This window comes from Penicillium odoratum (assembly GCF_028828045.1).
Source record: "Penicillium odoratum strain IBT 22623 chromosome Unknown utg000008l_segment0_segment0, whole genome shotgun sequence".
NCBI classification, from domain to species: Eukaryota; Fungi; Ascomycota; class Eurotiomycetes; order Eurotiales; family Aspergillaceae; genus Penicillium; species Penicillium odoratum.
The window spans coordinates 985,929-1,008,639 of NW_026643150.1; the positions used below are offsets into that span (position 1 = coordinate 985,929).

Sequence of the window (22,711 nt, forward strand, 5' to 3'; positions counted from 1 at the left end):
GCTCATACACGCGATCGTACGCTCAGGGACTCAATCCCCATTTCCTGGTTATCAACTTGCGTGAAATGCAAATGCAAGGCGGACGTATATCCCGTCAAATAGTGCAAGCATTCAGGTACCCTTTCCATATGCAATAAAAAGAAATGAAATTCGAGCAGGTGGAGCACGGAGTGTACATATCCCTTACCACTATTATCTATTATCACGCACATCTCCCCACGAAAAGCCAGCTCATACTTGTCTGTTCGATCCACATGTGGCTCTCCTCGTACCTGCGGAAAAGGTGGCACTCTACTGCGAAACAGACTTTTTTTCACTTTGGCCCCTAGATCGTGACATGCACACGTCCATCTAGATCCTCAAAGCCCGCAATCCCTCCACCTTCGTCCTTGGCACCAGTGACAACAGCCAAACCAAACCCCGACCCTACCCCTCAAAGCTCAGATCATGACAGTAGAGCGCCTAAAACTTATGGCTAGGACGGAATACAGATGCTGATCTCACAGTCGGCCTTGCTCGGCTTGAATCGTCCATCAAAGTTTATTCAGTTCCCCGAGACCCAACCCAGTGGCTAAAGTCGATCATGAAGATCTGGAAAGCCCCCCTTCCACCGATCGCATTCCATACCAACCAACTAATTACAATCATACAAAATAGGACAGACAGCGCTGTCCCAGTCCCCTCCCGACAAGAATCTACTATGTGGATGAGGAACAGGACAGATCCAACCCATCTTCTAGCCTTGACCTGTCACTTACACCGTGTCGGGATACCTACATAAAAATGCTTTAATCGTGCAGCCACGATCCAAAATCACGTACGTGGTCTACTCTTATGATGTTCGCTGGGCAGCGGGGAACGAGGGTCGGGATCAATGCACCCACATGTGCCGCTCCACCACAACGGAGCCCAGTTCCTGTTCCTGTTCCTTGATTTTGCTGTTCCTGCTTGATGCAAGATAGAGTAATACAGAGTCAAATCGAACCTAACCGAAATGAATGTTATTTTGTGCTTTGCGTTGTAACTTGCGTTGGCTTTCACTTCTCCTCGTTCCCCTCTATTTTCCCAGCCACCGAAGCCCGAACTAACCAAATCTCAACTAGAATTCACGCTAATTAGTCGATCTGTACCACCGTCCGATCAATTGTAGGAACCGAACCAATAAAAATCTACTCCGATGCTAAAAAATCAATTTTCCACCGACATTCTCGGGCTTTGAAAAAGAAGAAATATTCCCGACTAACCTTGACCCAATTCCAACGTTTTGGACTACGGAATGCAGGTGACGTTAGTTACCAGCCTCCGGGACTAAATTCCCCAACCTCATTCTGACTGAGTTTTGGATTGTCAATCCTCAATCTGATCCTCGAATCGGATGATGGAACGATTTTCCACCCGCAGTGGATTCGACACATCCACTCCACTTTTCTTACTGCATCGCTGATACACTTGAGACGCACATGGACGGAACGAGACGCCATGGGAGGGGCTTGCGGAGAATATCCTCGAGCTTTTTCCCTTTTTACGCACGGATGAACAGGTTCACTTCAGTGTGGGTCGTGTGTTTGGTATCTGTCTATGGATCTTCCCTGCCCCTCCCGTTGAAGTTGCAGAGTTCATTCTTAGATCCTCGATCGATTCATGCGACCCGTTTCTGTGGTCGGGAGAATCTTCCAGAGTTTAATCTGGGGTTACTTAGTTATGTAGCTAGATTAAAGTAGCTAGTAGTGGACCTGGCATTTTGGATTATCGGGAGTAGTTTCTTCGCTGTCTTGCCGAGGTTCGGCGTATGCAGCTATGATGTAGGATGTATGGAGTAGTATCATTCTATTTGGATCGGGTCTGGATCTGGTCTTCTGTCGGATCTAAGTAAATGTACCCGAGGTACTGTACCAGGAGAATCCTGGTTAATGGCGCTCATTTGATGCACATCGTGTCTGTGGATGGTTCATCCATATATATTTTCTGACTTACATGCATACACATGTCTATATTCCTGTTCGGGGGTTTTCTTATTTTGAAACCAGGAGCATTGCATCATGCATAGGTACTGCGCTGATTACGGATGTGGTTTGGAGGTTCGCTTACATTTTTGATGTTTCGTAAAGGTACTTTGGACATTGAGGTGCATGTGGGTAGGTCAGATTGGACATCTCTGAAAACATGATTCTTGTGCCTGATTTGCAAGGTTGCAGAAACTAATCTGGCATGAGTTGTTTGATGCATTTCCTGGTCTCGGTCCTGGCGACATGCACCTGCTTTTATAATGATGTCATATTTTACACTATTCTACCTTAATTTTGTTTACAAATGACGAACTTGAGGACTCGGTGATCCTTGATCCGCATTTATTTGTAATTCTAGTGCTAGTGCTAAACGTAAGAGGACTTGAGTAAATATTTTTGAGGGCGCACTTGCTGAATTGAAAGCTACCAAAATTGAAGGCAGCTACAAACGCATGTATGGGCACATTCGTGGACACTAGAACTTTCAATTCTTCGATTTTGTTTAGTCACAGTTGAGAGTCACCTAGCTATACTATTCTCGCCTTCATACGATAAATATCTCTGCATCACAATTCTACAGCCAAAATTCAGCCTATCCCAATATTTGTCAAGCCCCTGTTGCTGTGAATTACCATGCCAGTAATTTCAAAGTACATATTCAACAACGCTTGAATAGCGTATGTTTCGCAAATATAAAACCCGCGGATGATATATATGATCGACTTCAACCCTTGCCCATCCTCGCAGCGTTTATATATACTGTAATTTTCCAATATTGAGACCGACGAACCATACACAAATGACGTCCTAATGTTCAGTGTTTTTCCTACAGTAGACGAGAGGCATGATGTTAGTATCTTTCCACACAATGTCAAAATGGTTATATCTTCAACCCGAGTGACGTTAAATTGGATAGATCAATGGATAAAGACAACCTTCAAATTGATTTCCAACAGAGTCTGGATATTTTTGCTAAGTTTCAACTCGTAGATCTGCTCATGATATCTGTTGCAGCTACGAGGTATGCATGTATATATATTCTGATATCAATTTTATGTACTAATATGCATATTGACATATGTCCGCTGGGTTACAGTGACATAAAGAATTCCAAATCTTTTAAAATAGGGAATCTGATCGAGAAAAAAATACAATGCGTATAAAATAAATGGCGGCGCATCTGACAGAGCCATAGGGACGTTCTTTCTGCAATTGTTTCAACATATGGGGGCATTCCAAGTTTGGGTACAGCCCCACAACCAGACCACAGGTTCGCTCAAGTACTGTGATTTGCACTGTTTCAAGAGATCATATCTAGCACCTTGATTTGAAAGACATTATAGATGGAGGCTGTCATGTGCCTGTCCAATAACTAAATGTCGTTGACAATTGGGAATGCGAGCTGCACGGACATGGGTCGCCATAGAAGGACAATGGTAAGGACTAGTATTTAAGGGATGATATCCAGGGCGCAGTCAGGTGTCAAGAATATCCAAGCTTCAATCACTCAACATACTTGAAGGGTTAGGTATGTCTACATCTAAACCTAGAATTTGCCGGTCATGAGCGAAAGCGAGGTTACAGAAAGCAACCGGATACATTTCAGTACGGAGCAATCTAGTATAAAACATATTGAGACAATCAAACAGCGCAGGGGTAATAAAAGGGTAAACTCCATTCCGATGAACGGCACGAGACGGTGTCTTCCGAGGACAGAATCCAAGTGTGAATTTTCCTCACCAAGACGGAATTATTATCATGAGAAAAACAATGTAAGGCGAAAACGAAACCGTTGCTTGTAACTTCTGCATCTACAATCTCCCCTAACAGATCTCTCCTTCAATCCAGCGTTCAACTCTTAGATAAGCTGAGCCAGAGCGTAGAAAGCAGCGGCGACACCGGCAATGGGCATGGCAACACCGTTGGCAATAGCGGCACCAGAGCTGGTGGCGGTAGAGCTGGAGCCGGTGCTGGAGCCAGACTCGGTGCCAGACTCACCGGTAGCGGTGGTGGGGTCGGTGGTGTTAGCATAGCAGTTCCATGAGCCCTTGACAATGTCGGTGGTCTTGTAGGCAGCCTTCATCTTCTCGCAGCTGAAAGTACCGTTGGTGGACTCGATACGGAAAGCACCAGCGACACGCTCAAGGGAACCGAACTCAACCCTGCAGAATAAAGCATTAGTACGTGAATCGATCTTAATTCAGAGTCATTTGTGAGACTTACTCGTAGAAGTTACCGGTGAAGTCAATGGCACCGGCAACGGTCTCAAGGTCAGGAAGGTCAATGACCTGGAGCTCGTCGTTGCGGGTAACGGTGAAACCACCATCGACGGTCTTCAAGACGGGCATGCTGATGTTGGAAAGCTTGGAGTTGTCGGTGAAGACAAGGTCACCAGAGGTAGTGAGCTTGGGGGCAGAGAAAGTGGCAAAGTCAGTACCCCAGAATCCGAGCTGACCGGTCAGCTTCTCCAGAGAGGGAATGGAGATGCTGCTGATGTTACGGAAAGTCATAGAGGTACCAGTGCCCAGGCTGGACAGGTCAACCTCCAGGGTGTCGAGGTTACCAGCGAAGCTGATCAGACCAGTGGCGTTCTGGAGGCTGCTAATGTTGCAAGTCTTCAGACCAGTGTTGTCCTCAATCTGGAACTGACCAACGCTGGTCAAGGAGATACCGTCCAAGGTGGTCAGCGCGGTGTTGAGGATGTTAAGATCGCCAACCTCGGTGACACCGGCGGCGAAGTCCAGAGAGTACAGAGCGGGGAGTGCCTGCCAGGCAATGCTGCCAATGGAGGTAAGCTCGGCGAAGCTCAGCTCACTGAGAGTGGTGAGACCGTCCAGAGTGAAGTTGCCACCGATGGAGGTGAGAGAAGCACCAATGATGCTGGTGATGTTGGGAGCGTCAGTGCAGCTGAGGGTACCGGTGATCTTCTTGATGGCACCAAGGTCAAGGCTGGAGGCGTAGGACGACTTGATAGTCACATCACCGCTGACAGTGGTGCAATCGGCGGCGAGAGTGTCGGCATCGGTCTGGCTGGCGATGGTGGTGTCACCGCAGGCTATCAGAAGCATTAGTATATTGTGGCAATGCCCTAATCGATAAATCTTGACTCACAGGAGGTTGCAAAGGCAACTTGGGACGCGGCGAGCGCAGGGAGAATGTACTTGGTGAAAGACATGGCGATGTATTCTAGAATCGCGACCGTGTTAGTTGGAGATTTTTGTGAGACTCAGGGGGAACCTGAGAAGATATAGACTTACCAATGAAGATGCAAAAATTAGAACAGACGGAGAACGAGTGGAAGAAAAGGCCTCAGAACGAATGGGAGGCAATTGGGGGAGGACTGCACAAGGAAAGAACGAGTGGACGGGTTTTGGGGGAGGAAGAAGAATTAAGAAGTTTGGGGGAAAGAGAAAGGAGGCGTATGAAAGTGGAGATTTGTTTTGTACTGCAGCATACAAGAGTTATAAATACAGTATTCCCCCTATGGTATAGTACAACACAATACCGCATCCGGCGCACAATCCTGTTTCCCAAGACCCGCTGTTTTAGTGCTGTTTCCGTATTACAACCAATCAGAGAGTCGTCCAAGCGGCCCCTTTCTCTAGTGGATCCAAGACTTATTGTTTTCCCACACGTGCTATCCATGGCTCTGCGAACAATGAGCCTGAAAATTTTGACTGGAAACATATTCAAGCTTATCGATTCCAATATTATAAAATATAGTCTCAAGTATTTAATTTGGTGTTTTATATATGTCGGCACTTAGTAGACACCAGAATCCATTGATAATCCGTAGGTCGTGCTTTAGTGCAGGAGATCGCCACTCTGCATGTAAACAGTTGTATAACCAATAATACCACATGAAGAAACGCAAAATAGCCAACAATTCAAAAGCAACTATGTATTACTCATAGAAGTTGAACCCATATAGTAGAGGTAGGATTGTCTAGTACTTAGCATTAGCAGCTGCAGCGCTAATATTTTGAATTGTTCTGTCCATCTGCATAATAATCCAATGTGATCTTTACCTGTATAATTAAATACAGTCTAATTTACTATAATTTCAACTTGATTTCTCAAAAAGGTCTAGTGAATGGGTCATATCCATATCTATCAGAAAGCTGTCGTCATCTATGCACCGAAGCTCGCAGACCCCCTAATCTGCAAAAACATTGATGTACGGATACACTCGACTCATTTTGCTGATGAAATTAAAGTACGATCATCTCGGTCGCTTTTCTCGTTCCATCCGATCCTATCGACCAATCAAATGGAAATGGTCTTGCGCGTGGATGGTCGATCTAAATTTCCAGGAATTCAAGCCTTAACAGACCCGCCACCCCGTTATCGTCGACGGACCCCGGTATGTACGGACTCTGATTGGCACTGGAATGATTCACCCTAGCTGCGTTCCGTAATGATTTTTTATCTGACGCATATTTAGTTATCCGTTGTCGTGAAATGATAGGCGATTGAATTTTCATGGTCATGGAGAAAACAACCTGCCGATATCAATCCCCTGAGCAACATACATAACCCCCTGCCTGCACTGAAGCTCTTTTATGAATAGTATTAGGATCGCCTTCACGCCTCACAGGAAGCAGGTTTTTTTTTTGTCTTTCAAACGACTTCTTGATTATAACACTGATTCTGAAATTCTTGAATCCAGGAGCCAAGCAGGCTGTGTTTGCAGAGTCTGTACCTACTAGTACTCCGTACTTACATAGTGAATAAATTTTATCCGAAATGAAGGGTCGAAATTTTGCCACTAAACTATTGAATAAGCCCAAATCCACACAGAGCTTCTTTTGCTAGAAGACTTACGACGATCGCCGTCTAGAGCTCCATGGACTCGGGCTCCGCCTTTAAAGGCTTGCCGATTGAGGATTCCTTCAGCCCGGGATCCATCTTATAAGAGCATAGTTATAGAAGCATATATTTAAAGCTCGGAAAGACCCCGCCAAGGAGAAGCTCCAAAAATAAACCATCATGATCCAATAGATCCATGGATAGATTGAAATTTGAAGGTCACATCGCTCATTTCAATATAACGGTAATACAGCGGTAATGCCGACCCGTAACGTGTAATCAATGTTTCAGATCGCTGGAAGGACCCAACTTGCTCCTCCACTTTGACAACCAACTCCACTTTCAAGCATCGCTTATCCAAACTTGTTCGCTCATCGATTGGATGAAAATTTCACGTCTGATTACCTTGGCCGCGTTGTCCTGACCAACTTCCCTGTTTACTGCCAACTGTTTACTGTTTACACCCAAACTACTCCGTGGTTCCGGGGCAAAAAATTCTTAAATACAAACACCCGTGCACGACACGAATTATGGATACCGCGCGGCCCTAGGGACTAGATTCGTAGCTTGGAAGTTGTCGGCTGTCGTGTCATTCGTTTGGATTCTTCACATTCCATTCGTCTGCCTGACATGTGTTTCTTTTTTTGTTGTGGAATGTATGGCTTCGGCAGTCCGCGCAGCCAAGCCCCCGCGAGAAATGTCAAGGGGGAGGCTGGGGCTGGGGCTCACATTCTTTAAATGACCACGGAGCTCCGTACACAAGAATTGAGCATGTTCTTCCGGGGTTGGAGCCAATTCAGAATGGAGACGTCTTTAATCTGGTTTTGGTTTAGAGTGACTCCGTAACGGGGCAAGTGATCCGATGGCTTTTTATTCTACCGTTGTACGGGGAACTTCCAATTTTGCTACTCCGCCTCGGTCGCACCGAACGGAGATTGACATCTTGTTTCGAACGTGGTGCACAATGTTCACGACGGACCTGTCGTAGCTGGATTTTCTATTGCGGGCTCTGGTTGGCGAATCGGTTCTCCACGACGTGTTGATGATTGACTTTTTACCCCACCTTGGACAGGTTTTTTTGGAGTCTGTTGAGATGCATAAAGTACCGGTTTTTAGGAACCAAGTCCCAGGTTGACCTAGCATCCGTACGCTGACGCAAGCTCGCTGTCATTTGAGCTCGTAACTCGGGATTATACTTTAAAGTACACTCCGTATTGCTACCTTGAATTCCCGGGCTCTTTGTAATTAATTAGGTTCGATTGTTCGAATACTCCAGAGGACTGTGTGTTGAGAGCCTCTTGATGTACCAAACCGTGGTTCCGATTGAATCTGGTGCGTTCCTCGGAATGTTTCCTTGGAACAAGTGCGGAGCGGAGCTGATTCAATCCAATTGCATGACTTGCTGCATACTTTTTTTTCATAGTCGTCCATGGGTTCAAAAATACCTGCTCCAGCCAATTATAGTAAGCGAATCGATTTGTTTAGGAGGCCTTCTTTATACTTGGTTCGGATGATAACGGTCGCCCGGACTGGTTTGATTGGATCTGTGGATAGTTATGTTCCACTTTTGACGACCAGCTTAGAAATGGATATAGGGCTGTCGGTCTCTGCTGCGTAGAATATTCAAAAATCAGTATCTAGAGAAAGAAAAGAAAACAAAAAATACAAACTCTTTACGAATTTACTTCGAGAAGATCGCATCTCCTGTTTGTAGGCATTAAGGCTGTCAACACATTTTCGTTTCATACATCCTCAGGTGACCAGACGGGCTCGTCCATTATATCAGAGCTCTAATTTCTTCTCTCCCTTTTGAAATCATTTATTCCAGTTCAATAACGTTGGGAAATATTCTGCTCCACACTTCAAGTCGGCTAAATGAACTGAACACAATTCCGGCGCCTTTTACCCCTTTCTTGATCCACCAGATTCGTAGTATGCTCCATCAAGTTATCCCTTCCATCGAAAAGAGCACAACCGTTGGTCATGGGACAGCAAGTCAGAGTTCTATTTCAGGATATGATATGAGGCCATTAAAAATATACTTTTGGCTTCCCCTGAAGCCACTAGTAGGAACTGTACACAATCGCATTACCAATAATGTTTCCTCTCGTGGCAGAACCCACCGACCAACACGAGTGCACCTTTTCAACATCAAAGCAATACTACAGTAAATAGCCATTTTGATACAACCCTTGATAATCGACCATTTATATGATTACAGAATCAAGGGTATCAATCAACGCGGGTTTAGAAGTGAGTGGTATTGTTTCAAGCCAGCCATATAGAGTGAACTAGAATCAACAATCAACAAGCCTTATTTGATAATATTCAAACAAGTCCAATATGCACGTGTGGGATCGCAAACTCCCATTTACCGGCAAGCTATGCTATTAAATTCTATTCACTAAGCTTAAAACTAACGCTTTCCTTCATTCTGTCTCTAGAGAGTGACCATGCCCACCCTCCCTAGCCCATCCTTATAACACGTTCCCCACTCGTATTCAAGAAACAAATGCGCAAAGGTGCAATTCATAGCACTTTCTACCTTGAGATCATATATTCAATGAGTAAATGCTAACCGGGACTTCTTGCAGCTTGAACTCTTGTGTCGGCCACGCATCTAGCCTCAAGTTACGTGAATATCTACCCGAGAAGTTAGAGGCGAACTTCGATTATAGATGAGCTACATAGTACATAGTATGTAACGGGGTCTATTAGTTTCTGTCTCTATCTTACTAGATAGTTCACCCTGGCGCAGTGCCTAAGCACCGAGTCGAGGGGTAACAGTTCATTCCCCCCCCCCCCCTCTTCGGGGCTTATAAAATCTACCCAAAATTTGACATTTGAGCCTCCCTGGGCTTTAATAAGACTTGGGTTTGAGCCAACAGCCAGGCCTTTTCAAGAAAACATTTACTTTTCTCTCTTTTTTTGCCCGCTATCTTTATTTTGGCATAACACGGCAATTGAGCCAAATGACTGGATAGACTGAGACCAATCAGGGCGGTTCACAAGACCGCTTCTTCATCTCCAGATCATTCTTCGCAGCCTATAAGGAACTTTCGGCCTCGATTTAAATTTTGCAACACAGCTCGAAAGTCGTCGGTAGGGTTCTATTATATTCGTTAGAGGAAACCACATACTATATTAAGCACTTATGTTAATCCACAAAGCCAGTCTTTAAGAATCGGGTTCGGGTTCTCAGGGCCGCTCTCTCTCAAACTTCTCACGCAGAGTAGCCATTGTAGCCATCCGTATCCACTGGGAGCTCCGAGTTGTACCTCCTAGGAAGCCAGAGACTGCGATACCAATATGCGCATCTGTTCCAGCAACAGAAGCGTGTGAACAGGGCTAGATTTGAATGAATGTGATGAGGTAAAATCGGCTCACATAGAATTAGATTACTCTCGCTGGGCAATTCAAATCAAGACCAAGGGACAATTATTCATGGAATACATCGAATTTGAGGAAATTACAACGAGGATAGGAAGGAAAATCAACATATTAAACCCCTTTGATTACCTGAAGCAACCTCCAGGGCTAGCAAATTCGTTCGCGGTGGGGCATATGATATGTGGAGCATACACCTTAAAGCACAGAATGTCATGATAAGAAGTGATATGGAGAGAAGAGAAAGGTCTTGGCGCCAATAGGCCCCAAGCGGGGAAGATGGAAGATGACTACAATATGTAGGCTGACAGCTTCACACAAAACGTATGTGATATTGGGTATGGGGGGAGAAAAGAGAGAAGGAGCAGAAGATCTAGAGGATATGCCCCCAGACTCAAAACTAAGCTAGTCCTAAACGGGATGCCAGCGCTGCTCAGGTCACATGATATGACCCAGGGACACCGACACTAAGTATTCATGGTTAGTGAAATAATTTTATGCCTTTATGCCTTAATTATCGACTTCGGCGGGAACAAACCTTACCAACACTGGGTATATCATTAAGCTTAGGATATTCGCCCACTGCTCTAGTTCTATATGTCTAGCCGCTGTTGGCTGCACGTGCTGTTGTTGACTACTACTTGCTTTGCCTGTTTGTCTTAATCGTTCGTATCAGTCGTTTGTAGAATAGGATAGAAGTCTAGCAAGTATACGGAGAGGTGTTCAAACGTGGTAAGACGGGCGGGGAAGCGAGTGCACGGGTATATTCCATTTCTCCGTCTTAGACCCTTTTGTCGGTGTCCCTGGGTCATATCATGTGACCTGAGCAGCGCTGGCATCCCGTTTAGGACTAGCTTAGTTTTGAGTCTGGGGGCATATCCTCTAGATCTTCTGCTCCTTCTCTCTTTTCTCCCCCATACCCAATATCACATACGTTTTGTGTGAAGCTGTCAGCCTACATATTGTAGTCATCTTCCATCTTCCCCGCTTGGGGCCTATTGGCGCCAAGACATAATGATTCTGAAATCCTATACTAAGTCTAATTACACGTTCATACTATACACTAGCACACTATGCTATGTACCTGCGGCTTAGTTCCACACAAACAAAATAGATAGGCTTACTATGAAGCGAAATTTCTGGGAAATTTTCAGAAAATTTACTAATGATCTTTCTTTTAGTTTTCATTTGAAAACTAGCCATTATACATAGGATAGTTGGTTAACTAACTAACTAGTTACTTCACTTATTCATTGAGCCACTGATGACAACATACCGTTAGTGGAGCCATGAATCAGGCAATTCTTGGCGTTCTCCGGCCTCCCGAGTCCCCGACTGAAGACTTCAAGCTTGAAGCACCCAACCACATCACCATAGAAATCTTGAACAAATTGATCATAAGAAGGCTTAGATAAAAACAGGCACCACGAATGTGTCCGCAGTGATCGCGACTGGAATCAAACAACCAAAAGGGTAGGACTGTCGCTGAACCGCAACTCTCCCGCATGCCCGAACCCAAGTTAATCTGGACCCAGCATCCGCACCAGCCAGTTGAGCAACACACAGCCATGTCACAAAAAGGCACACCAAATCACAAGGCTCTTGGCCGATCTTCAGGGGTGAGTCTACATTTGCCCCAAGGTCAATTCATCGCACCCACAGGGGCAAGGCCTGTCAAGCATTACGGCGAATGTTCGCGCGACTAATCTAATAATCAAAGTCCCTGAATGCACCCATCGCAGCTTTCACTATGGCCATTCTCCTTTGCACGTACTGCTTTAGCTCGATCCGTACCGCAAGGCAGGATGCTCAGGTTCAGTCGCCGGTTACATCGCAGCAGCGGGGATCACGGGTAGACAAGGATGCATCGTGGGTTCAACAGGCTCTTGAGGAGAGTCGAGCTGAGAAGGATGGGAAGAGGGGAAAGTCTGATGGGTGATTTGAGAGTAAATATTTCGATCATAGACGAAACTTTTCTCTGATATTTTGTTCTAGGATGACTATATAATTGAAACCCAATCGATGCCGAGCACATTTCATGAAGTAAAGGCATTAAGACCTGATTTTATTCTATAGATCTATCTATACGGAAGACAAGCTCAGCTCGCGCCATTTCTCATCCGACTGGGCGATCACTTCAGCACCCTTTCCACCGTGTTCAAGGGCATCAGGACCAACGAGAAGACGCAGCGGAGGCTCCTTCTCACCAAGAAGCTTAAGAATAATATCGGCGATCTTCTCCGGGAGCGACGGCTCAGATCCAGTAAATCCGCGAAGGAATTCAGCAAAAGCTCCGACCGTACTCTGGTATGGCTCGCTGACAGGAGGAATATTCATCGACGAGCCACACCAGTCGGTCCTGGTACCACCAGGCTCAAGGACAGTAACCTTGATACCAAAAGAAGCCACCTCCTGCGAAAGGACCGTCGAGAACCCACCGACAGCCCACTTAGCACTTTGGTAAGCTGAGAGGCCGGGGCAACCAATCCGCCCGCCGATTGAAGAAACCTGGAAGATGTGGCCGGATCTTTGCTGACGGAGAATGGGGAGCACAGCTTTGGAGACATAGACTACACCCATGAGGTTGGCGTCAACTTGAGCACGGAAGTCGTCGATCTCGATATCTTCAATGGAGGCAGTGTTGGCGTATCCGGCGTTATTGACAACGACATCGATGCGGCCGAATTTGGCATGGCCAGCTTGGACGGCTTCGAGGACTTGGTCGTTGTTTGTGACGTCGAGGGCGACGGGGAAGATCTGTGGGCCGTATTTCTTAACCAAGTTGTTGAGCTGCTCTGGCTTGCGAGCGGTTGCAATGACGGAGTCTCCGTGTTTGAGGGCTGCTTCGGTGATTGCGAGGCCGAGACCGCGGGAGGAACCGGTAATAAACCACACTCTTGTCATAGTGTATTATTTTTGCTGGAGTGTTTGATTGAAAGATGAAGTAGATAATGATTCTGATGAGAAGGAAACTTATCTTGGGACCCTGGAGGCTTTATATAGACCGCGATAGGGTCCCAATTACAGAATTTGGACAATGCCTTGCACGCAGGTGTGCGGCCGCAAGTGTTCATCGTCGCCACTATTGTAGTAGAGCGGCCGCAGGTGTTCGCATGACGGGCTGTCAACCATGGTTGTAAAATTGAGCGGCCGCAACTCCCGTACAGCTTGGCAATGCGGCCGCTCGTCGCGAGACAAAATTGCACGAAGGCCTCCCCATAACTATTGGTTTTCAATTTAGGATAGACTCGATGGCGGCGCTAAAATCCTAATACCGGTAACACCGATGAGAGCGCAGGAAGGTGCGCTTGCGGATGACAGTCTCAAATCCATAATTTCTTCCCGCTCCGACTTATCCAGCCTCTTGAGTTGCGCACTCTACACAGTGATTTCTCAGCGAAACAACACTGTATGTCTATGATACAACAAGTCTATTACGATTTACAGTTTCATTAAGCTAGGTCCATGCGTCTTTAAGTTTATGTGGTAGTTTTGTTCGATTGAGAAGAAGGGGGCCAGTCGCTTTTGAAGTTTGAGATAATATTGGGTAAATTCAACAAGTGCAAGTCGATAAGCGACAACAAAACAAATTTCTTCAAGATTGCTCAGAATTTTCAGTGTATTGGTGATCATGCCCCAGGAGTCTAAGTGTATAACAACCTGGTTCAATATTGATAAAAAAATCATCATAGCAATCGTGAAGAGAAGTTTGTAGTGTGCAGAGAAGTAGTCGTGTGTAATATTAGCAGCAAGGCCATGCTCAAGACTTCAGATCCGGTAGCCACGAAGCGAAGCCTGGAGACGTGATCTGAGGTTTCGAGTTTCCGCCGGGGAGTTGACGACACGTTTTGCGGGCCCTGTTGGAGGTTAGGATTGTCGGATTGGCATGAGTGGCTTCGTATAAGTAGCCGAGTGACATGCAGGCTTCTTGTCTACTTTTTGACTGCGATCCTGGTACTCAAACATTAAAATCCCAGGACGCTTGTTGCCAGTGACAAGTGTGGGAAGAAGGAAGAAAAAAAAGCGAAGAAAATTATGGGTAGGACATTGTCACGTGATGGCTCCTTATCTTATCTCAGAGTTTGGACCCACTTTGCTTCATCGTATATAGGTAGCTCTACGTACTCACCATCATTGCCGCATCATAAAAGATTGAACTTGGATCGTTTGACCTTCATTGAGCCAAATGATATCAGAAGAATATTATTACATCACGGAATAGCCAGCGAAAAAAGTAGGACAATTCAGGACTAATGGAAACTGACTTCAGTAACAATAGAGAGAGAGATAATAGAATGGGAGGTACCATAAACTGTCGGGATACATCTTTCAGCCAGAACAAGCTAGCAGTAACTTACCGCTGGCGACTGATAGATCACAGCCATCTGACCGGTTTACGTAACCATGCGCTAAACTGCGGCTATGGTAAATGGGAAATAGGGGGACGGAACATGAAGAGAAGAACTATCTACTTTAATCAAATCAACTTTCGCTTTAGAAGCACCAACACCGCTCACTTATTTTTGTACACAGTACCTAGCTGGCGATACCAACATAAACCAAGTCGATCATATTTGATCCATCAATCATCACATCACTGACTTGAAGTCGAACCCAGATACAAGCCTCTTGTGTTTTAATGTCAATGCAATTGGCAGAATTCCCCAGTCACAGCGACAATGTCGTGCTCGGTCACACACCACCGCCACTGTCAAGTCCATTGTGAGTGTTGCTTGGATCACTACAGCAGTCCATGCCATCCCCAGAGAATTGCTGTTAGACCCAGCTGAGATGATGGGGCTCCCACTGTGATTGAGCAGGGCAATGAACTGCGTGCAAATCTTGGTAGCAATAAATGGGGCAATGGCAAGGGAAAAGCCACTAGTCTTTTCCAATTGCGTTCGCACACTACAAGACTAGGCAGTTCAGATGCATGCTTCTTACTTTGGAGATAAGCAAATGTATTTTGGATGGAGGTACATCCAACTGAGGTGGTTCTGGATAGATTGGGTTCTTGAGTGGGGGTTCAAGACCAGTTGCAGAGCTCACAGCCGAGGCTGCCAAATCTAGCGAATAGTAGCCAAGGGAAGAACCACAGATAAGCCGAGCCCGCACGTACCCAAAATGAAGAGCACAGACATATCTTGACTTGTAGGAGCCAGTGCATTGAATCATCACTTAATGAGCTTGGCCAACCGACGTCGAGCCCACTGTCAGCGGTATCTATGGCTTCAAGAATGACTTGACCCGGATCGAAGCGCACGATGGGAGATTGGTCTGAACAAGCTGTTATGATACTTTGTGTTGTGGTTGCATTCGAAACTTTATCCACAACACATTCTTTTTTCAAAGCCATAGCAATATGACATCAGATAAACATTCAGAAAATCCGGTGCATCCCGAGGAATTAAGTGCGATATATCGATCAAGAAGGCTCTGGCTTTGGTATAGCAGACTCGACGGACGTCGTGCTTGCGGCTTCAAATCTTGAGGATCTGCGCGTTTGGCAAAAATTGCCGCGAACTACCCGCATATAAGCACAGCAAGAGCAGAATGAGCGCAACAAGATGCAAAATTTCCAAGGAGTGGACGAAACCAGATCATATTCTGAAGCCGTCATAGCTTACTGGCGATATGCAATATAGTATAGAGCCGATATCTGGCTCTTGGGCCCATTCAAGTTTTCTAAGTATGTCTTTTTAATTGCACTCAAGGGCAAATTAACCAAAAAGACGGAAAGTGCTTTAAGGCTTGGAATGTATACCACCTCGAAGGAGTGGCGCGGGAAATTGGAATGTACACTGTCACATTTCTACGGAAGGTGACCACACTTTAAGCGTTCCGCGTACCTGATTTACGGTGAATTACCTGCGGATGATTGGTCGAAAAATATTAAACATTGCACATCGTAATTCGGTGACTTTCTTGATTTATGAAGTCTTCAGACCATCACCATGGGAAACCCTTATAGAGCGCAACGCTGTCTGGCTCATCAATCAAGCGGCGAAATATTGGGAATGGCGCTGGCCATATGTTGCATTGCCATGACTTGCTGCCATCTGCTCTTTATGTTTGAGCCAGAACCCTTATGAGATTACCTGACTTCGAATGTGTGAGCCTACTTTGCTTTGATGCCTACATATCAATTAGGTCGTTGAATACCATCATGATCAGAAGGAGGCTCTACGCTGACTAAAAATGGTAGAAATGCAATATAGTGTGTAGTAATAGTACAGGAAGTGACAAGTAAAGAAGAATGAAGGACATACAGAAGATGAAGCCTTATGGATTAGGCATAAGGCATTAACGTGGTCGGTAAGCGAGTGGGCCATGTAAGCCAGTGGGCCACCTCGAAACACCATAGTAAAAGCGATAAATTACAACTTTATATCTCAACAACCGTAGCTTCTCGTTAAAGCTTCTTATAAAGCTGTGTTCTTCATGCCAGGTCTAACACATTCTGGAAGTCTTACAGATATTTAGGGTATAATGATCAGGAAATACATGTCAGAAGCTCTAAAGGCTAAATTACAGTGTATTTTTAGTAAATATCGTCAAATCAGAATCAAGTTAGTCAGGATATGAAATGTGAAGTAGAATGAACTAGTGATTGTTGAGATATTCAGTTCATACATATGGCTTTTACTATGGTGTTTTGAGGTGGCCCACTGGCTTACATGGCCCACTCGCTTACCGACCACGTTAGTCCTGGATGCAGAATCGAAATTATGCATAAGCTTTTCAAGGTTGTTCACTGGTCGAGTTGGGTTTCAACTATTCCAGGTATTCTATAATGATATAGTACGAATGACAACAGCAACCCTCGCACTTAATAAGCAAGTGATATCTTATGATCACGCTAAATAGATGTGACTATGATCATAGCATGGCAGCGGTATGCTTTACTCTACGCCATCTTCTTTTAGAGTCGATCTCGATTTACAGACAACATTGTGTCCGAGAAATAGATTAAAATGGTATCATTTGATAAAACCACTCCGTTTCAGCGAATCTCATATACAAAATGTCCGTATCGAATCACGTCACAATCATCTTCGACGTAATCAAGATAGCAGTGACTCGCAACCGCAGTCTTTGGCTTCAATTTCTTGACATTGATTTGACTCCAAAACTCACTCCGAACGCCGACCGTGATATTTTCGCCTGGAAAATGGGCTCTGAGCTCGCGTTCCAACTCACGAGTATCGAGGTTAACCTTCTTGCTTGGTTCTCCGGGGACAAGAGACAAAAGTGATTTTCCTACCAAAGAGAGATTTTGCGCATATGCACTGAGTTTGCTATCTGAGCTTGATCCAAGCTTGGCGTTATTCTTCTTCGCGTATCCCTCAAGTTTGTTAACATTAGAACGAAGTTGCTTGAGCATACTGTCAGCCCATTCCTGCTGTGGATTTGGTTCAACTGTTGGAGAGTTGAAAGGCCCTCTGAAATGCTCAGCATCCTCCATGTGCGCTTCATCTTCACTGTTCGCATCGTCGTCTTCATCTTCGTGGTCGCGACTCAATGCAGTATACAGTTCTGGTATCACATTTCTTAAGTCACAGCGGCTGCTTAGCCGCGCCGTGCCAATCCGACGGAACACGCCTTTTTCTTCTGTTGACTCCAGGAGTAGAGAATTAGGCGTAGCATCTGGGAGTCGCTCGTTCCAGCGTGTGAAAATCACTGGGACAAGAAAGGTCTCTCTCATTGGCACCTCAAGCGCCGATCCACTCCAAAATTGCACAAGAGCTTTTTCGCGGATGGCACCCCTTGGCCAGGCGCTGAGATCGAGCTTTATGGGATGCAAGCGGCCGCGTATGCGAAGGCGCCCACTTCTCACCTGGCCGAAAGGCATCTTGTCATTTTCGATTACTCCTTCGACGTCAACAGATAGGATCTTTATGAGATCCATAGCTCCCTTGGTCTCGAGTATGGGATCTAGGCGCCCTCCATTTGTCATAAAGCCAGGACTTGACGCCCATGACCAGGACGGTGCCACGTACTTCCCATCATTTACAAGATTTTTCGCCCTGTGTAAAATATCCCACAGCAACTGTCGCGGAACCTGGGTCATCCAGAGTCCAGCAGCGTAACGAATACCCGTCCTGGCAGACAAAACTTTCGCTAAACCAGCGATGGCAATTAAACGGTCTTGGATATATGTCAGCTCTGAGAAGCTGTAGCCAGTGATAATCACAGACCAGTATATGATGAGCGGGTGCGTTGGCTGCCAATTTTCTCCCCCGTAACACAGGCGCTTAGTTTGTTCGAGAAGACTAAATTCGTGAGCTAAATCCTCTTTCCGAAGATGAGTTTCATCACGGCCACGCAACGCTTTGAAGGACGACCAGATATAATTTAAACCCAGCTCTCTCTCTTTTGATTCCTCGAGTAAACTCGGCGAGTACACATCCCAGGTCTTGAGATCCAGTCTCTTCATCCTGGCCTGAGGTTGTTGATTGTCGACCTTAATGGCTGGTGCTTCTTCTAGCGTCTGAGAAATTGTACACTCCCAGAAGAGCTGCTGTTTGGTGAAATGTATGGTTCTTGGAGCCAACAAACGTTCTTGTAGCACCCATCCCCGTTTACAGAGCTTTGCATTTGCGATCTGCTCCGACCATTTTTGATAGCTATTAGTGCCCACATCAAAGAAGACTTGGGCTGCGTAGCCGTCTTTGGGAGTCCATAGCCGTCCTGGTTGCCAGCTTATAAAATCAGTCAGCTGGATGCTGCTTTGTCTCCATAGCCCGTCTATTGTTCTAAGTTCAGCACACAGCGTTGTGCCAGCTAGAGACACATTCCTTGCACTGTGTGCGAAGTTTGTCTCTTGAACATCGAAAGCGCCATTGCGGTTTCCGAGGTATCTGTTTAAGTCAAGAGTGCACTTGCAGGAAATGCTGAGTTTGGAGACCCCCTTAAGCCTGAAGTTTGATCGATCAGACGTCTCCACGACTTCACTCAAATCTACGCTGCTTTTCTTCCACTCCTTGCGAAGAGTTTCAAGTTCAGCGTAGAGTGTATGTCCGATTAGTTCGACCCTCCTTGCAGACTGAGAAAAATTCGTACCACCCGGACGGAAGCTGCCGTCAATATTACCAAGGCAAGTGTCAAGTTCGAGCTCTGTCTCAGTGAGTTCAAGCGCCAGTTGTCTAGGCGACGCGACCAGTAGGGAATCGCCTTCCAATCTGAGGAAGGGAAGTCCTTGCTCTTGCGGTACAGGGAACCCAAGAGGAACTGTCACATATATTGGAACTCGAAGTGGTGTGACAACAAATGGATTTCTTGTTGTGAAAAGTCCGCCATATGGATTGATGGATTTGGTAGCTGCGATATTCAGATAAGAACCTTTGTATATATCACCCATCACGGCAGACTGGATCAACCAGTCTTCGCGAGAGTCTTGAATGATGCATAAAGAGTCGATCCATAGGTATCGGATTTCCAGGCGGCGAGTCAATTGAATCGCATCTTTGAACGTCTGGGGAAGATTGAAGATCGTAATGCGCTGCAAGAACTCTTCGTAAGTTCTTGTGGTCAGCGATGGAATCTCTGATGTGATTCCTCCCCAGCAATGGCTAAGAGTCGCATATTTAACATCAAGATCAAGGCCATCAGAGAGACAGAGATTGACATCTGGCGCATCGAAGACGTTGCCAACGTCTAGAATACGAGCGAATCGGTCATGCGTATGAGGAGCTCTCTCTCGGTGACAGCAAGGGTGATTTTTATCACAATCCTCAATCCAATACGCAATAGTTTCCATTGATGATGTAGCGACATTATTCTCTGCCTGCTTGGCGGGACTTTCACCTAAAGGAGCCTGTTCTTAAAGAAGTCAGAGGCTAGATACAACATTTTGTGGGATCCGACCTACCGGGCGAGAGAAAAAAATGCTCATTGCATGTTTCACTCAACTTTGCGTCTGCTGTCTTCGCATCAAATATAGCGGTGCATGTAATGACTCTCCGACTGGGAGCATCATAAACAAAGCGGCATTGCACAGAGAAAGAGTCTGGTTCGATGTCCGGGCGTAGTTGGCGTTCAGTCAGAATCCGACTTGGCCTCTTTGAGTTGAGGGCATCGACAAGTCTATGACAAAAGCCACATTCAACCTCCAACGATGCTTTAAGAGACGCAAAATTGGGATGCAGGACCTGCAGGCTGTACTTGCTACGGCGGGAAGAATGGTAGGGTCCGACGCCGAACGTTGGATGTTGAAAAGCAGTAGCACACCGATCACACAGCATGGTTAGGACCGCGTTATTAACAGCCAAGATCAGGGACTGTTGACGAATAGCATGGACATTCCGCACTTTAAACCCACGACAAGTGCTAGACAGGGGAGAGATAATCAACACATGCGGGGTATACGGTGTCCGACGACAGGGGTTTTAAGTATTGGTCCTGTTTCTGCCCCACTTCTTGCATGTAATTAGCACCGCTTTCACCGTCTTGATAATATTTAGAAATACAGAGTATTTTTTAGCCTTTATATTAAGGGAGACAATTCTTCTTAAATAATACTTTAGTTCTCCTAATATGGTAAGAGTCTTTAATTGATGGTTAAGAAGCACGAAGTAGTTAAGGTACGCTAATATATAATTATTTGGTATAGTATATACCAGGCTCCTAGGACCGGCTTATAGTAAAATTCTTTTTCTATTTTTAATTATAGTCGATACTTTATTCCTAGGGACTGGAAAAGCCAAAGACGCTTAAGCGAACGATAATGATTCCTAGGAGTATTTACAAATATCAGATAGGTAATACTTAAGGGTAGCCGAGAACAAATTAGTAAAACTGAGTGTTCCTAGGAGCCAAGTACGAGATAGAAGCTGATAGGCCAAAATTTGCTACCCGTTCTTTTTGATCATATAGTTCATTATCAAATGAGTATAGTACGTAGTCAAATGGGCATGGCCATATGCTTTCACGTGGGATGATGAAAATCTTGTTTCGAGTGAGTAGGACCTTGCGGCAGCGTAGTGAAATGCGTTTTATTAGGGTAGCCCAGATTGGCCTCCTATAGAGTGCGCTCAGTGAGCCGGGCCTGAGCAGACTGATCCGCTCAGTGAGTAAAAGCGGCGAGGGGGTGAGCACTAATCTGGAAAAGGCAGCTAAAAATTGCTAAAGGAAATCCGGTACATAGGTGGTGACACTAATTTTCGGAAGTACTATATATATGCATTTTGCGTTCACTATCTCAGAACAGACAAGATATCTGGCCTGCATACTGCCATCTTCTTTGTTTTCTTTTAATGCTTCTGAAGGTGCTTCCGGATGTCTTCATGGATGCAACACAATATATCTACATCATTAAGAAATTCAAATTTAAATCATTTACGGACAGAAGGTGTTGCGTTGGGGGTTTTTTATTCTTTTACCTTGCATCAAAGGTGAACTTGGTAGCTGTGCCTGTCGGCCTATGAACGATATGGTGGGGATATTACCTAATGCTGATCGTTCCATATATTCTACACGTGTACATGTATAGGTATGATTCTGATTGTATATATATTTTTCTTCCCTGAAACGAAAATTAGGAACGAACCTGGAACTTCCAGATGTCGGACAAATATTGGTGGCCTGTTTGACGATAATGTTCATGTTGTTATTCATTGGTACGATGCGACTGATGAGGAGCGTGGGAAGATGGCAGAGGAGGCTCTTCGAGGGTTTCCTCAAGCTGGCTCAGAGGACACTATAGTCCTGGCTGTGCTTTGTTTCAAATCAGGGTTATATTACATTAATTTGATCACGTGTCACAAGAACAGCCCGGGTGGTCTAGTGGTATGATTCGCGCTTAGGGCAGCAACTCTAAGCACTCCTGCGCGAGGTCCCGTGTTCGATCCACGGCTCGGGCCTGTTATCTTTTTTTTTTTTCCTCACACTGCCCAAAAACGCGTATCTTTCTATTGAGCTGAATGAATAACCGACCCTTAGGAAATTCCCCGTTTTCATAGACATTGTACTGGCTCATGATCCAACGACCGAGTCATAGATTGAATCTTAAAGCCCATGGTCAAGCTACATAAGTGGTCATTCACCCATGGAAGAATAGAACCAGGGAAGACGGAAGAAAGTAGGAGTGCCGTAAGCTGTTTATAGCTAAGCACAGATGCGATCGTCGTAGGACGTGTCGCCTGTGAAGCTGTTCCCTGCCACGGCCCATCCATAGCAGCCAACGGTCGCTGTATAAAGGAATTTAAGCTCGTCATTTTTGGTGGTGAATTTTAAATGCAACATGCTCTCAACCTCATTGATTGCCAGGGCAGAAACGGCAACGGATGGTAGAGTCGATGGGTAAATCATCATCAGCAACCGTTAGAGGCCTTTTCCAGCGGAAGTCTTTTTCCCTTGAATTCGTGGACAGCTTGGTGTAACTTGTGGTTTCCTAGCGTCAGTTTCGCCAGCGTAGGTGGATTCATGCTGGATAGAAGGGAGCCAAGACGGAATGTGCTTGATCCTAAAATGGTTGACTGGTGTCAGAAATGGTGAGGAATAGCGAAGAA

At 45.5% G+C, this 22,711-nt stretch overlaps 5 protein-coding genes across 5 annotated transcripts; 1 reads left to right on the plus strand and 4 right to left on the minus strand.

The window, feature by feature from the left end:
* Positions 1–3,864: 3,864 nt before the first annotated feature.
* Positions 3,865–5,181, minus strand: ecm33 (GPI-anchored protein Ecm33; the record flags this gene model as incomplete). Its single annotated transcript, XM_057144532.1, has 3 exons — positions 3,865–4,168; positions 4,230–5,061; positions 5,118–5,181. 3 exons carry the CDS (start codon positions 5,179–5,181, stop codon positions 3,865–3,867), a joined length of 1,200 nt encoding a protein of 399 aa, XP_056990286.1.
* A 6,589-nt stretch (positions 5,182–11,770) lies between these two features.
* N7520_010600 (uncharacterized protein) lies at positions 11,771–12,141 on the plus strand (the record flags this gene model as incomplete). Its single annotated transcript, XM_057144533.1, has 2 exons — positions 11,771–11,821; positions 11,923–12,141. 2 exons carry the CDS (start codon positions 11,771–11,773, stop codon positions 12,139–12,141), a joined length of 270 nt encoding a protein of 89 aa, XP_056990287.1.
* A 143-nt stretch (positions 12,142–12,284) lies between these two features.
* On the minus strand, positions 12,285–13,106 carry N7520_010601 (Bcboa17; the record flags this gene model as incomplete). Its single annotated transcript, XM_057144534.1, has 1 exon — positions 12,285–13,106. One exon carries the CDS (start codon positions 13,104–13,106, stop codon positions 12,285–12,287), a length of 822 nt encoding a protein of 273 aa, XP_056990288.1.
* A 4,099-nt stretch (positions 13,107–17,205) lies between these two features.
* N7520_010602 (uncharacterized protein) lies at positions 17,206–19,962 on the minus strand (the record flags this gene model as incomplete). The annotated part of the gene is made up of 1 exon (XM_057144535.1): positions 17,206–19,962. One exon carries the CDS (start codon positions 19,960–19,962, stop codon positions 17,206–17,208), a length of 2,757 nt encoding a protein of 918 aa, XP_056990289.1.
* A 2,345-nt stretch (positions 19,963–22,307) lies between these two features.
* N7520_010603 (uncharacterized protein) lies at positions 22,308–22,511 on the minus strand (the record flags this gene model as incomplete). Its single annotated transcript, XM_057144536.1, has 1 exon — positions 22,308–22,511. The coding sequence occupies one exon, from the start codon at positions 22,509–22,511 to the stop codon at positions 22,308–22,310; it is 204 nt and encodes a 67-aa protein (XP_056990290.1).
* Positions 22,512–22,711: the final 200 nt, after the last annotated feature.